This window comes from Trichoplusia ni, chromosome 24 (genome assembly GCF_003590095.1).
Source record: "Trichoplusia ni isolate ovarian cell line Hi5 chromosome 24, tn1, whole genome shotgun sequence".
NCBI lineage: Eukaryota > Metazoa > Arthropoda > Insecta > Lepidoptera > Noctuidae > Trichoplusia > Trichoplusia ni.
In genome coordinates, this window is record NC_039501.1 from 1242370 (window position 1) to 1259212 (window position 16843).

Below are 16843 nucleotides of genomic sequence, written 5' to 3' on the forward strand. Positions count from 1 at the left end.
CACGTGATGATTTTGTACTACGTTCGGATTAACTGTTGAACAATAAAAAAAAATTATTTTAGGCATTGATCTTTGAGCTTAAGGTTTGAGATTTTATTTTATACTTGCTTGCAAGTAAATGTTACCAGAAATCACATGAAGCATAAAAGCGAGTTAATTCTTTGTTTAGTATTAATAACAAAAAGCGTGAAACGAAATTTTTAATATTATGAATAATGTTGGCATGATCAAAAATATGTAAAAGTGGATTCGATTTTATTAATGCACGACGAACCTTCGCTGAAGTAATGTTACATTAAATATTTTTTGTTATTTTCTTTATGTTCACACTTTTTTTCGACAGTTGATCGTATATTGATCAATTATAATTCAAGGTGTCAAACAACCAATTCAGGAAATAAGGTCATTGATATTGCAGTCTTGCACAATGACTGTGTTGCCAAATCGATAAAACAATCGAAGTTACCGATCCCAGTTTGGTATCGGACGTCACTAGCACCTGTCACGTCTGACATTATCGAGAATTCGGAGTCTTTCTCCGTTCATAGTTCGTGTTCGCTCGCGATCGCGAATGTAGTAGGTGGAGCTCGCAATTTTTTGTTATTTGTGCTCTCGTTCCACTTTTCGAAAGTATTCTTTTATCATTTCAAAATTCGATGCTATGTGCGGTCATTGCCTTGATATTTCGTTTCTAAAGTGATGTGTGAAGGATGTTTATAGTTGGATCGTGAATATGATGTCACTTTTATTCTGCGTGATACCTTGAAAACATGAGTGTTAGTGTTGAGGGGGACGTGTCTAGCCCCCTGTCTGACGGGCAGGACGCGACTTTGGACCAAACCATATCGAAGTCTTCGTCGGAGAGCCACAGCTTGAAGAACGATGAGTCGGAGGCTTGTCAAGATGAGAAATCCGAGCCCAGTACCCCGAAGTCGCATCCGATGGCGTTTACCATCGATTTCGGGGACACAAAGCCTGTCGACACTCGGAAACTTGAGGAGTTGGCTAAGAAATCGCAAGCTCGTCACCAGAGGGTACAATCCATGTCTGCGAGTCTTACGAGGCCGAGCCCGACGCTGCAGCGGCCGCCGATGAGCGCCAAGCTCCCCCGCAAGGCTCAAGGCTACAACTCCGAAGGTTACTTTTCTTCTGACCAGGAAGACAGCGGCCTATCGGGTTCAGTCAAGCTCAGAAACAGTCCATTAGCACAAAATGTTACGCACATGACCAGTCCTATATCAAATAGACATATAAAATCCCCTAGTACTGAAGCTGTCCTGCCAAAACGCACGTCCAAAAGTCCTATAGTTGATAATATTATGTCTAGAAGTGATAACTTTATGTCTCGTCAGGGTTTAAACCTTCCATTGAAGAATAGTTCCTTTATGAGAGAAGTGCATAGAACGCCAAGCTATGGTAACATAAATAGGCATACTATGGGAGATATAGCTGACCAGAGCCCTGAGGGAGTCATGTTGACTGATATTTCAAGTCCTGAGTTAGATATTCTTACACCAGACAATGGTCTCTCCACACCGGAGCATTCTAAAAGCCCACTAATCCGTAAGAGTAGAGCTTCTTCAGAAACCCCTGATTTGTTTAAAAAGTGTATGTCAAAAGAACCTATTTACTTAGATGATGAGGTTGATAGAGAATCTAATAACTCCTCTACAGGAACATATACAATTGAAGGGGATAATTATACTGAGGAACAAAAAGCTAGGATGAGTATAGACAGAAATTTCGGTACAGAGTCCTTAACTAGTGTTATTGAAGACACTCTTAAAAAACGAGGTAATGAAAGAGATCCAGAACTAGTCTTCGACTTTCCAAGCACTCAGAGAGTAATAACTAAGGAGCCTAGACGAGACATTGGTCTCCGTAGTCCATTACTAAACCAATCATTTGAAATACCAAAAGTATCACAGGATAAAAATGTATTAGAAATCTCCTGTTGCTATGAATCCCCAACTGAGAATGATTTGGCAGCACAAACGTCAAAGCAGATCAAATCAACTCGGAGCTACCTTGAAAAGATAAAGAATAGAGTCAGGACTATCACAGAGAAGACTTTTGCTAAATCACCTCCAAAACATGAGGAAGATGCTGATGTTGGTACTTTCACCTCTGTAACAACTTCTGGAGTTTTGAGCTCCAAGTCTCCCCCAAAAATAGAGCCTGTCAAACGCAGGTGTAGTCTAACCAAATCAGAAATAGACCAAACAGACTACATCCACAGGCTATGCAGAGAATCCTCCGTCCCAGTCTCCTTACCAGGCAGCAAACTTGGTCTAGAAGATGCTAAATTCGAGAGCAGTGCTTTGAAGAACGCTCAGAAAGCTCTCAGAGAGGACAGTGGGGTATCTTCAGACATGACTCCGGAACAGGTGGTTGGGAAGTTGTCTTATCTGAGCCTCAACCGGTGCAAGGGAGACAAAACGTGGATACAGGACTGGGCTGAGAGTGTGAAAAAGTATAATAATAACTCTTTGACTAAAGAGGTGACTTTGATTGACGATAGGCCGCCTTTGAGTCCTAGACAACTAGTCAAACGTAAGTATTTTTTTAAATAATATAACTTTGTTTTAACTCCGTGCTAACTGACTGCTACAAAGATAGCCCTGTACCATTAACAAAATAAATCGAATTTCGACTAGAAGTTTTCAGAAAAACTTGCACGTATTGAAAAGTAAAATATCATTCGCCTCTTCTTATTCTCCTATGGTGTCTAGCTTAAAACAACCGTAAGACGTTTTTGTGGAAACGGCGATGAAAAACATTCAAAACAGCTAATAATTTTTAAGGGTGTATGTAAGAAAGAAAATATTCGAAACCGGCACAACTGATAAATAATTTTAAAGGGTATATGTAAAATCATATCAAGTTATACACTAGTCAAACTAAAAGAACATGAATACCGATTATTTATCCTTTTTCAAAACCGCCATATTGGCGTAGAAATCAGACGCACGAGTGTCCGTGATACTATTATTTGATAGCAAAATTCCACTTCGATTCTAATTACCTTACTGAACGCCCGGTTGGAGATGCAAAACGGTTTACAAAAGATAAATTTCGTATTACATACAAAAGTTATTCCATTGGCTTAGCAGACGAAAGTATGCTTTATCATAAACAGAATTTCGAGGTGATTTTTTTTGGGGGGAGAAAACATAAACACAAAGAAACAATAAAAATATACAACTGATTGAGTACTTAGATATAATGAGCTACTGATAAACACTACTTCCTAATTACGATGCATTAATTTACAAATAATTAGTATGTAAACATAATTATCACATTGTTAATATACACATTTGCAGTTATTCACTCAAATTCACAGAAAAAAGTGTCTGTCAAGTGGGTATATCAAAAATGGCAGTCACTTCTTGAAATAAAACATTCAACTAAATTCAGTAAACCTGCTAAAATAATTCGACGCAGCTTGAAAAATGACTAGCGAACCGTTATCGCTACTTAATATTATAAATGGGAAAGTATCTCTGTCTGTCTGTTACGTTTTCACGTCTAAACCACTGAACTTAATTTTAATAAACCATTTTAATGAAAAATGGTACAGAGATAGAGTTGACCTTGAGAAGGAACATGGGATAATTTTTATGCCGGATTTTTGAAGAGTTCTCTTGGAAACGCGATACAACCGACATCGACGCGGGCGAAGCCGCGGGCGAAAACATAGTAACAAATAAGAAATAAAGATAGAAACGTTTATTTTACGTCAAATGCAACGCTATCATAAAATACTTGTAATAAACATCTTAAAAGTAGTTCCAACTTCTTCCGAGATGTGATAGTATAGGCAAAGTTATGTGCTAAGCTTAGTATATCTATATTTCAAAGTTAACGATATTTAAATGACATCTGTATTATATGTGTGTAGGAAATACAAATGTATTATAGGAATATCCGCCTTGCTTGGCAATTTTATTTATGTCTATTTGATTGCAAGGTAATTCTCACGTGGAAACATGTAGTACCACAGATAGTATTAATACGGATAGTAGTGGGAAGAAGACAATATTATTCACAATAATTCATATGCATGGCAAAACAACGTTTGCTGAGACAGCTAGTTAAATTATATTTTTTTTGAAGCTGCCATGTGATGTATTTCTGAAAGCAGTCAAACCCTAAGCGTAATCTAACTGCTGCAATAGATAACTTTTATAAGTATCGATAAAGCAATAAAGAACTTAGGTAAGGACAATGTTTTCACACCCATTTTTTTCATATCAGTATTTTATTAAACAAAAACGACTCTCACTCTGAGGAGTCTACTCCTTGTCTTGCGAGGGTTTTACAGACATTCAAGTCTACAAATATGAAGTCTGACAGAAATTCTAAGGAATTCAGTATTTGTGTAGGATTTTGGTCTGATTTGCTTACCAAACCTACGGCGTCCTCTATTCTGCGGAAAAGAGTATTTTAAAATTATTCCGTTACTTTAAAAGCTTCCGTTTCCGATATCGAAAACCCACATTCCATCGGTATTTATGTAAATATATTAAATTTAAAATACCGTTATGTAATAAGTAAAATAGATAGCGTTTGAAAAACATTTTTTTTCGCTTTTTAAGTACTGGCAATCTTATATTTTTTGATACAAGTTTTACAAATGATATTTTTTGCAAATTATAATACAACGATTAAATTAGTAAAAGAGTAAACGCTCAAACCTGCGACTCTTGGCTATACGAGCCAGTCGCTTTATCAACTGCGGTACCGAGGTCAGTGACCAAAGCAAGGATCCGAATTTGTTCATTGCATCGTGACACGTCTTATCGCGGACGTAAATTTCGACTCCTGTCTGAGGTTAGATTTTTAAAAATGTTTTATTTGCATGTAGTTGCAAATATATTAGCCGATTAGCGCCTTTTACGTTTTAAATTCCTGCTTCTAGTTTCGTTTCAATAAATTGATTAAACTACTCGCAATTAGAGTTTCACGCGGTAAAAGTGTTCAAAAAGAGGCCCAAAACGTGGAATCTTTCAAATTCGGATGTTAGATTACCTTAAGTGACCCAAAGTAAACGTACCAACTAAATATCTACACTTCAAGTACCACAAATGATAGTCAACCATCGAAGGCCACTGTGCACAGGCCATTATTTGAATGGCCGACGCAAGCCACATCAATAAAGCTTGCAACATGTCGCATGAAACGTTTACAAATAACTGTCTGCAGCCATTATCCCTACCAAACGTGGCTTCCTGATCGATCAATATGTCGCAAAGGATATTTAGCAGAAGGATAGGATGAAATAATCCGTTTTATTGATTTAAGCCATTATTATGAACATATGCATTGAAATGAAATTTACAAAATAAACTAAGATTGTAAATGCGAAACTGTGATTGTATGTGTGAGCGATTTTGTTACCTCTTCGCTCGTAAATGGCTTTACCGATTTTAATGAAGTTTTGTATGGAGGTAGCTGACATCTTGGATTAACAAATAGGCTTTTATCTGACTACGATAAAGGAGAGTTATGTGTGGGCTAGTAGAAAATAGTTCATGTGTATAATTAGCTGTGCTCAAAATGTTCATTTGTCTCCAAGCATCTAACAGTGACATGTATAGTTTTTGACTATTGGACGCTCAGGCTACTTTACATTCCAAAAGTCCTACCGTGACTAGGAAAGTATAACATTGAATTATTCACTTAACTGTTGGCTTCGTTTAAACCAATTACGTAAAGAAAAGGTATAATTATCTTCTTAATTAGGGTTTCTCTTGACAGCACATGTTTTTACACCATTTCTAATTGGTGATTCCCATTGTCTGAACCGTATTTACAAAGTCAAATGAGTATCTATTATAAAATGGCCACCGTAAGGCTAATCATCTACTTTTCTGTTATAATCTTCAAATATTGAGTTTTGATTTTTGTTAAAAAAAACGAAGCAATTTCCTCAATTTTAGTTATCAAAGAACTTTTTTATTGAAAGACTTTAAGAAAGTTATATACCAGATCCAACAGGCAAGCTATGTCTAGGTAGTTTTGTAGGACATTGTACTGAATTAAATATTTTAACATTAACCTTTTTGTAACCAATAATAAATATTTATTAATTAAAACTGTTATACCAAGCGAGTACGTGAATTTTCAATCCTTCTCTGCATGGGAAGATGTTTTTGCATAACACTGGGACAATAGGTTTGATGCGGTACGTAGCGATACATTTTTCAATTATAATTGGTATCGATGCTCATTAGTGCTTATCGTCATTATCTTAATGCACTATAAAGATTCTATAGAACTACACATAAGGTTGTTGTGATATGCAAACGAGTGCGTGCAATGTCATCGATCAAAACTACTTAATGGATGAGTTGAAAATCTTCGAGTTCCTCATATTCAAAGTAATTTTATAAATTATCAGGCAAAAAAAATACAATTGCTACCAATTTGTAAGTGTCTTCATCAGGTTATATTTCATTTAGTTTCTCCATGAACCCAATGTTAAGTCTAAAAATCAAACTGATAATTGAAAACTGTTTCTGGCTGGATGCTCCTGAGGCAATAGGTCCGAATAACTATAAGTCTGTCTGTAAAATTAACAAACCTAGGGTATGTCCCAAAAAAAATGAATTGTGGAGATTAAAAGTAGTGTAAAATATAGAATACAGCTGAAACCGATAACATTAGCACTAACGTTATGGTAAGAATTGTCATTTGAGGTAACGATTGTATAGAAAAAGGCCCGATACAAGGTATTGTATCGGGCCTTTTGGACTGAGGCAAGGTATTGCCTCAGTCCATAGCTAATCATTACAATATATTCATACATACTAGTTAACATGTGTGCTTACACGGTTCTAAAGCGTCACGAAACTACACTATTCTTAACGTTGCCTAAAGATTTCACTAAATTACTAAATTGAGCTACTTTTACCGAGTATGCAACAATTTTGCCATTTGACGTAAACAGAGCGAAAAATATAATGGTAGAGTTTTTATAGAGGCTGTATCACTAGCTAAGCCTCGCGGTTTTACCCCTGTTCTGCTCCTTTTTAGTCCCAGCGTGACGTTGTGTAGTGTATGTCCTTCAAATGAACTATACGACACCAATAAGATATTTCTAGTTTGAACCAGTAGTTTTGATAACATTGATAGCATTTAACTAAACCGACTAACTCTTCAGCTTGAACAATACTAGGCGTCCGTATCTACTTCCTTGAGCTGTATTTAATGTTACGCATAGATTATAGCGCTCAGATATAATATGGCATCCTATTGGCGTAATAAAACAAAATTTCATGTGAATCGGTCGAGTTGTTTCGGGGGAGTTCAATTACGAACACCGTGATATCCGTGACACGAGTATTTTTATGATAGGTAATTCCTTTATAAATATAAAACTAATCTCGCAGTTTTCTTGTTTAATTATTTCCTGCATTCTTCAGTTTAGCACGTTCGACCAAACGAATTGTTCACAATTATAATATAAGTATAGATCGGATGACAATTTTAGATCATATGTGACGGATTTGTACGTGCTTAAGAGTCTAACTTGCAAGATAAAACGTCTAGTCTCAAGAAATGAGGAGTGAGGCAGATAAGAATTATGATAGTAGTCATTAAACATGTACTATTATGTCTTCTGGTCGTCATTAGACGATCTTTATTGCATAATATTTCCACTATACTAGAACTAGATGCGGAGACAATTCTCGAACTCAGTTCATTTTTCTCTCTCTCTTTGTCTCACCCTTTCCTCGTTATGTGTGGTTGTCTTGCTAGCTAAATGTGCTACCTTAAAGGCTATTTATTTCCGACTTTACTTATGTTTGGGCTGACTGAACGATAACTGCTTACTATAAAAGGTATTTAAGTCGTTTCTGTAGCAGTAGATTTGTACTTCTCAACCTGTTAACAATACAGTTGGCAACAAGTAATATTTGTCATAAGGTTTTCGGTGAAGTGACTCAAGGAAAGTGAAAATGCCACTATTGACCATACCCTTTTTAGATTAAGATAAATAATAACTCCGAAGCTAATGGTCGTTGACCGGTTCCAAATCTAAATGTGTCTTGGAAAATAACACTTTTGAATGTTTAGATTCCAAACTTGTTACCGAAATAAGTCTCGAAAGTTTGAAACGTACTCTTTACGCCCATATCTGACTTTTGACAGTGATAAAAGGGTATTCCGAAGTTAGAAAATAAAATACCTTTAATTTTCTTTTGAGTATATTAGTTTAATGTATTTAAAGCAATGTTTTTAAGAAGACTCATACTACGGCTGTTATCATTGTTAACGTAGAATTTAGTTTTTTTTTTAACTGAAGGGAAAGATTTTCAAGTTGTCCTTGCAGAATAATCTATAAAAAGATCGAGGGCTGGAGTCTAGACAGGCTATGAACTTGTTAATTGAGTCTGAACCTGGTCTAGAAAGAGCTAGATGTAGAAATTTTTGATAAGGAAACTGTCCTTGTCATAGTAGTTCCTTAAAATCATCCAAAACATTTGGTTTTACAGCAATTACAGCTGAAAACAAATAACAATTAAAAAATCTTATTCAAGTTCTGCTAAAAATGCCTTAAGCAATTTTATTTCAATAGTTGAACCTCGCGTTTAATCTATTTTTTATTCGGAAAGTTGATTTATTAACCCAAAACTATTTGATTTTAATTTGAAATTAGCACATTCAAACATTTTTTTCGGATACGCCCTGAAGGTTCTTTCACATAGCGATACATACAAAAAATACAACATTTTAACAAATCCTTAATTGTCTTCAACAAGTTCTCAAATACCTCAAAGTTCGTTCCCATCATTTCTCGCAGTAAAATATTTATGAGTGTGTGTTCTTCATACGAATGAACTCCAGTTTAACGAGTGAACAATGAACGTAGAACAAAAGATTTTTGAATACCGCTCCAATGTTTCACTTTGGAATGTTAGCTTTTGGACTTTGGTTACTTTTGTGGGTAGTTATGATATTTAAAGCTTTGTTTAAGCTGTAATGTGGAATGACTTTTGGTGATATGTTACTATGCCATATTTCTAAGAGATCGTTTTTTTGTTCTATTTAAACTACTGTTTGGTATTTTAGGATTTGGTTTAGTTTTTGGTTTGATAATGGAATGGGTTTGTATTAGTTAGCGAATAAAATCGAAGTATGTTTTGAAAAGTAACTTCTGTTCACCGCTAAATCTTATAAAACATTGCGATAGCTTCAAAAGTCCTCTTCAATTTAAAGATCAGACATAGGCAAATCGGCAAATATATTAAATGTAGGTCTAAGTGATAAAATATTGTATTTTTTATTCTTAAGCTCTACCTTTTAAAGTCAAATCTCTACCCGTATAGCACGACCATTAAGCTGGTAGTACTATAAAAATGTAAATAGCATCGTCCGTTGAACCTAGGGTGTTAAGGGCGGGAACTAATCAATGACCGCTTGTGTCACAATTTAGTTCCATTGACCTTATTTATTATGGTTATGTGGACCTTAGACGAGATTACCATGCTTTGGAATTTCTTTGTTCTTTAAAGTGGTATTTTTGAGTTTATAATTTAGAGACTTTTTTCTTTTAATATTATTAATACTTAATAGTTAAATTGATATAATTTAAGACTACGTAGTCCTTTTATAGTAAAGTGAATTTGTTCTAATAACTATTCGTTTCCTTTTAATTCAGGGGTATTTACATCAAAGGAATAAACTTGTCGTCAGCTGTTACTTAATTACAAATCTTAGCTAAATAAAAAAAAAAGATTTTTAGCTCAGTTTTCTGATTCCTAGTCGCGAACAGCTTTTTCTAACACTTAAACAAAGGAAATGAATAGATAGTGATTATTTTCAGTCTAATAAGGAAGAGCACAGAGAAGAGCTTTGAACGTACGGCAAACGCTCTATTGACAAGAATCGAACTCTGAAAACAGAGAATTCCAACATTTTTGTTTGAACTTATAATAATGACCGTAGTTTACACAGCCGTCATAACTTTTAATAGACGTTTGCAAACAAATATAGAGAAGCTTTGATGTGTGTGTTTATTTTATTAGTTGGCGCAGCTTGCTAGTAGCTTTTTTGTTTTTGTTATTCAGAAAAATATGAGTTAGGTGCTGGAGCGATCAATGCTCTTTTGCATCTTGGAAAATAATGGGATGAAATTGAAAGCTACAGATATTTTCTGTCTGTTTTTATTATTTTGCCTTTTTCATTTTTCAAACTAAGTATTAGGTTTTTCAAGCCGTTTCAGCTAGTTCTCCAATTTATTGTACTGCATGACACAGTAATATTCCATAATTACCAAAAACATTTTACATTAGATACATTATAGGCAAATAGGAAACAACATAAGTGTTCTTAAATTACACAGAACAGAAGTTTGAAATATTTATATTCCACAAAGGTCGCACTCGCAACAAGGCTGAATAACTTAGTTTCCGTGGCCCTCACCTATGCAGGCGGCCATTTTGTACCTTTTAAACGAAGTCGCCATTTGTAACCTAATATTGGCGGCAGCGCCGTAATGCAATTTAAAAATGGAACCTGCAATTTTCTATTACATGGTAATATCATTTTTGCTTGTTCAGGTCTTGTCTGAGTTTCTATCTACATAGGAATTGAATTTTAGAAGTGTTTAATATTACTTTATGACTGAAATTGATAGTTTTTTTAACGCCCTTCGTATACAAGGCAACCTTCCTTACAACTTTGGATCTCCGATTCTGTTTTACGCTGAGAAAGTATTTCGAGATATCGGCAACTTGTGTTGCCTCGTGTACGGAATACCTGTAAATCGACAAAACCAAGACTAAAACGATATACGATAAAACAGAGCTTTTTATCTGAAATTGCGTAGGTAGCGTGCAAGCGGCAGAGATCAAAGCTAATTGGATTCCTGTATGCGAACGCCAAGTGCCTTTAGACATTACTGGGCTAGAATAACAGCTTTCTTTCATAATCTTTTATGCCTGTTTTCTTTGTGCATATCATTTGAATGTGTGTGAAATTCCTTGCAATATCTTAATTGCGGGCTTAACATATGATGGGACAAATTTGGGTAATCCTGTTTAGAAAACTTGTAGTATTTTTCTCGGAGCGCAAATGCTGACAAATTGCTAAATTTTGTTGAAGTTCAGGCAAAGATTCGTCACCTATAGAAACGGAATGTTATTCCTATACATTAAAGCTTACCATTCGTTTTCTATCGTAATGAGATGTTGCATTGTTTGGAACTTTAGGAGAAAAAATAATAGGTTCAAGTGGGGATCCCTAGACAAGACGAGTGTAAAACATTTACTTTTCAAGTATCTATTAAGATAAAGAGCATAATGGTTATAAAAACCAATACGCATTGATTTAATTTAGAAAAAGTATTGGAACTCTAGTGGTTTCTAAGTCAAAGGTGAGATTTTCTCGACTGAAATAGATTTCGTCGTAACAATACGATGTTTCATTTGTTTCAAAGAATTTGAATGTCGGTAAGAATTCCTAATTGCTTTAGCCTTTGAACGTCGTTAGTTTTGAAACTGCCTAATTTAGGATTGTTTCAATTTACAATGCTTTTCGACGCTTCTGTTAGTCAATTTGAATAATTACAGTAATTAAAACTAGACATCTATGGATAAATGATTTATTCAAAGTATAACTAACCATAGACATTTCTGAATTTGTTAACTAAATTTGTGGCCATAAATAATTTTAACATTTCAAAACAGAAAAATGATGATGTCATTTTGAAATTACCAAGTTATAAATGACTTGTATTGAAAACTGATAATAAAACAAAAATATTGTACAACAAACAAAACGTTTTGCATACTACCCACTCTTGAAGCTTCACGGCCATTATGCTAATATACCACGGTGCCGTGTGGTCTTTACAAATGATGCAACAAACAGTTGCCTAGGGCTATTACAAATACTTAGAAATACAAAACCGAACTAGTTTAGTGTTTCAACGCCTGATTGGTGAGTTCCCAGGAAAGGGACGCTTACTTACAAACCATACGCGTTTGAAATAGTTTTCCGTATTACCAGGAAGTAGGGTCAGCTAAAATGGGGGTAGTTTTAAATGATTTAGAAGGGTTGAAAATGTAGTCTTTTCATTTGTCCCTTTTAGTGCACCTAGAAGCCGTATGAAATTCATGTTTTGGTATTATAGAAAAGCTTAGTTTGTAAGTTGTTGTGTTGGGTATAAAGACGTGTCAGATAACAAAATAAATTATTACAAGCATAGAAATAAAACGCTATTATAAAAACGGGTTTTTATCGTAAAATACTGAATATTGATATACTACAATACTCCTACAAAAAGATTTAGAACTTAACTACTTGCTCCGCTCTTGTAAGTTGTCATGCTTTAAGACGAGAATATATTTGCAATTAAAATTAGATCAAGAATCTAAACTAATCTCCACCAAAAATTGAGCAATAACTCCTCAATAGGTATTCATACTTTACTATAAAGTCAATATTTAATAGACTCACAAAGACCTTGAAGTTTGGCAAACACTTTATGATTGTCAGAACTTTGATACGCGGAGCTTAAATGTCAAAGGATAAAGTTGTAAGATGAAGTATAAGTATTGGCGGGAATGTCAGCCGCCATGTTGGGAAATAACGAAAGTTTAGTTCGGAATTCGAAATATGTAATTTTTTTATTTCTTAAGGTTTCTTACTATTACTTGAACCTAACATTAATTTCAGTTACCCCAGTACGATAGATTGTAGAAATGGTTCTCGTCGCTTTTTTAATCTGTACCTACTACGATTGGAAAAACACCTTTTGAATTCATAAACAATTACTGACGAAAATACTATAAAAATACTAATGTAGCCGATCAATTTGGAACTTATGTATTGTCAACAATTCAGTCGACTCGTACTAATGTAGACCTTCGTTTTGTAGAGTGTAAAAATTTCTTATATTTTATAAAATTCCTTCAGCTTGTAACCACTGACTCACTTAACATTAACACAAGTTCTCCTTAAATCACCATTAACGGTATTTTTTTGTCGACAGCTCGCAGCCCTCATGCGGGTACACCGACCAAAATACCAAGCCCCGTCGGCACACTACTATCTAGGAGGACACCGGTAAGTTTTAACGTTAATCTATTTGACATGAGAGCTCAACTTAAGCTAGTTATTAAGTTTCTATGCTTTTGCGATGTCCCTGTGTATTTCTTTTTCTGTTCCATTTTTGGGCATATTAGTTGATATTTGATGAGTATGTGGATAATTTGTTGGGTAATGACGTTCACGGGTTCTTAGTCCAGAGAGTCTACTGTTACCAGTTAGCGAGCGAGAGTTAAGACAAGCGTGATAGCGCATTACGATGTAGAGTGGCATCCCTCTTCCACAACTGGAAATACTGGAATAGTATTGCTAAAGATCACTCACGAGGTTTAAGGTTTAAGAGGTTATGTTTTACTTAAAACCTCTTTGATATGGGAAAATTAAATTAAGTCATTTCAAAATTCGTATTTTAATGTTGAATATAAAGAAAATGAAATCAAGACAACAATATCTCATCGCAATAGGTTGCATCCAAGTCCTGTGACCCCTAGTACAAGGGAAGGGCTAAGAACTACTGTGGTGTTAGCTATAAAGATTCAGGATACCTTTCTGTCATGCACAAAGCTGTGGACGCCCATGAGGATGCCCTCGTAAATAAAAAAAAATCAACATCGTAAAATTTTGCTGCAACGTTGCTATTTCAGTTCAAGCAATACCAATGGGAGTTTCAACACGAAAAGTTTACGGAAATGCAAATAAAACGGTTTAATTTGAACGCTAATGATTGTAACAATAATTTTATTTGTTGTAATGACATTGTTTCGTGTTACACAACGCAGTGACCGTTGTAATTTCACTGCAAGAATTTGATTAATGATGCACGTTTACACACCTTTTATTCTAATTTGTTTAACTTTTTGTTTACTTGAGTTTTAAGTGATAGTAAGATTTTGCTAACAATATTTTGTGCGTTCTTTTTGATAACAATTAACGTCATTTTTTAGGAAAGCGCTGGTACATTTTTTCAGAAAACTAACTTTAAATAAATTTAACATCTTGGTAGGATGAACTTATGGAGTCGGAGTTATAAAAAGATTGAATTAAATATTAAAGTCGTTACGTTTAATAAAACAATGAAAAATGATAACTTTTAGGTAATAATAAATCTGCTTTGTCAATATTTTATCAGACACTGTAATTTTATTCTCGTGGTAAAGGTTTTACGCCCATTATTGTAATTTAATCATCTTGTTAACATCGTCAACACAATTGCTTCGAATTCCGGGAAACATAATTATGTTAAAGAAACATTTATACAGATAAGAAATCATAACAAGTTATTTTTTTTTATCGTTGTATGGTTATACCCTAAATCGTTTTAAATATTTGTCAAAATGTGCTTAGGACATTAAAATGAAGTCTATTTCTTGATCATGAATAAAACTATTCGCGTAAATATTTTTAGGAATATGAATATCTTTATGTTTTGCATAACAACCATTCCTGTTTAAAGATCTTATGGATTTTAACCGTTTGACACAAAGATTTTTGTTGGTCCGAAGTATACGACCCATAAAATAAATATACACCTTTTTGATAACACCTTCCCTATTTCCCTTTTCGTTACTAACCTGACCTTTTTTCTAGGGATCCTCCGCAAACTGGATTTTATCAAATTTCATCCCGATAAACGGTCAAGAGTGAAACGTATCGAAATCGAACATCAGTGTAATGAATTTGTAATAAACTCGTTTGATTTGAGCGCAGTTTCATCTATTTATAAATGATCAAGGTCTTGTTCTGTTTTCACACAGTTTGTTTGTTTTTAAATAGCTTCGAGTTTAATGTAGATTGTAATTGACATTGATTTGAAGGGTAGTTGTAGAATACATTCTTATTTTTATCTTACGTGTCTTGCGGGCCCTGGGCGTGTTTTCAATAACGCGTCTGTTAAGTAATCACATTCTGCATGAAAGCCTACCTTAGTGAGATGTTTGAAGATATTGTTTGGTCTTTTCAAACCAAATTTTATCAACTGATGACAATTTCTGAACAAGAAAAGAATGAAAACAATCTGGCTAGAAATATGATACTGAAAGCTGAGTAGTATATGGGTCTGCATCGTTGTTCGTAGTGAAAAGTTTTTTGACACACACTCTTAATGGAGTTAGACATTAACATTGCAATTATATTGACAAGAAGCATGTACACAGCTTTGTCAAATTAACTACCGCTCTTAACGTTCGAAAACAGTTCTCTTGACATCTGATAAACTAAAACTTAACTGTTATCAAGTCACGGTAACAAAACATTCCCTATACCTTAAACAGACCAGATCCGCAAAGCTGAACAATTTAGGTCACATCAATGTGGCTGAATAATTTGGTGGTCGGAGCAAGACGGAGGTGAGACAAACTCATTTTGTCTCTGGTCAGAATGTTTGGCAGAACGTTTTATTACCATTGCCTAACATTAGTATCTCGTAAAACATATGTAGGGACTTGATTATTCGCATCGTAAAATTGTATCAAAATAGATTTAAATGTCAATATCTTAATAAAAATACATTTTAACTGCATTAGCGTCGTAAAATAGCAATAAATTCGATGAAATGACGATTTAAAATAGCGTATAATAAATGTGGAACAACAGAAGATTTGACGCTTTAATAGATGACAACGGATTAAGTTTTTATAACAACTCATCCACCATTTTGAAAACGAACGGTGTTGCCACTTTCAAAATAGTTATTTAAATTTCAGTCGAGACTTAACGGATTATAAAAGTGCGATTGTTATTTAATAGTTGCGGAAACGTAAGTTAATTAACAAAACGAAAGCATGTTGAATTGTTATTCAATATTGCTTTATATCCTGCATGAAAGAATATTGGGCCAAAACTGACAGGTACTTTCTATTCTTCGGGCCTTGCATGTAAATGCTATTGCTAAATATAATTGTGTTATTTAAATCCTTATACTAAGGATTCTAAGGAGATGTAGCTTGTTATCATACATATAAAAGTCGTCATACCAAGTGCATTTTTTAAAGTGATTTGTATTTTCGTCGTCCGGGAGCAAGATGGGTTGATGACATAGTAAAAGTCTCGGGTCGAATCTGGATGAGGCTGGCACAGGACCGTAGAAATTGGCACGCCAAAGGGAGCCTATGCCCAGCAGATGGCGGGACAAGCTTAGTTCCTTCTACCAAATCTGGTCTCCGATAGCCATAAATCGGGAAAAGGGAAGGATAGGGTATAGAAGATTACAATTTTCAGGCAGCCAACCTGAGAATGGCACAATAAAATTAAATCTGCAAATGGTTCTAAATGTCATAAATAATTGTTTAATATAAGGCTTAAATTCTAATCCCGAGGTATACGGAAATAGAAAACGGTCGGGAACTTGTGAATAAATAATCTTATCGTGCAGATACTCCTACATATGTGTAAAGAGCGTTATTCATTTGGACAGCGACTAGTAAAGTTATATGTTCTATATGCCAAGTATTCTTGCCGCTTTGCAGTTTTAAATGTGATTAATAAAATTGGTTGTGATGGCATTGCGGTGCTGTGAAATATGGACTGCGTTGCAAGTTCGTGCCCAATTTAACGTTTAAGTTTGGAACTCAATAAGTTGGTTTAAGACACTGATGATGGAAAATGTCGTAAGGAATTAGATTTATTGGAATGTTATCGTTAATCCGTAGAGAGCTAGCTTGCTTATCGATATTCAAAGCTTTCTGTTTATGGGAGGAGGACTGTGCGAGGCAGTTTGATAATTAAGAGTCAGTATGAATATTTTTTGTCCACTTTCTTAGTGATCCCGAAAAAAAGAAACTAT

General features: G+C 34.6%; 1 protein-coding gene across 1 annotated transcript; it reads left to right on the forward strand.

The window, feature by feature from the left end:
• Positions 1-464: 464 nt before the first annotated feature.
• LOC113505122 lies at positions 465-13080 on the forward strand (the record flags this gene model as incomplete). The annotated part of the gene is given in 2 exon segments (XM_026887654.1): positions 465-2553; positions 13007-13080. Coding segments are annotated over 2 exon segments (1857 nt in total), but the record flags the coding sequence as incomplete, so codon positions are not given.
• Between the last annotated feature and the right edge of the window lie 3763 nt (positions 13081-16843).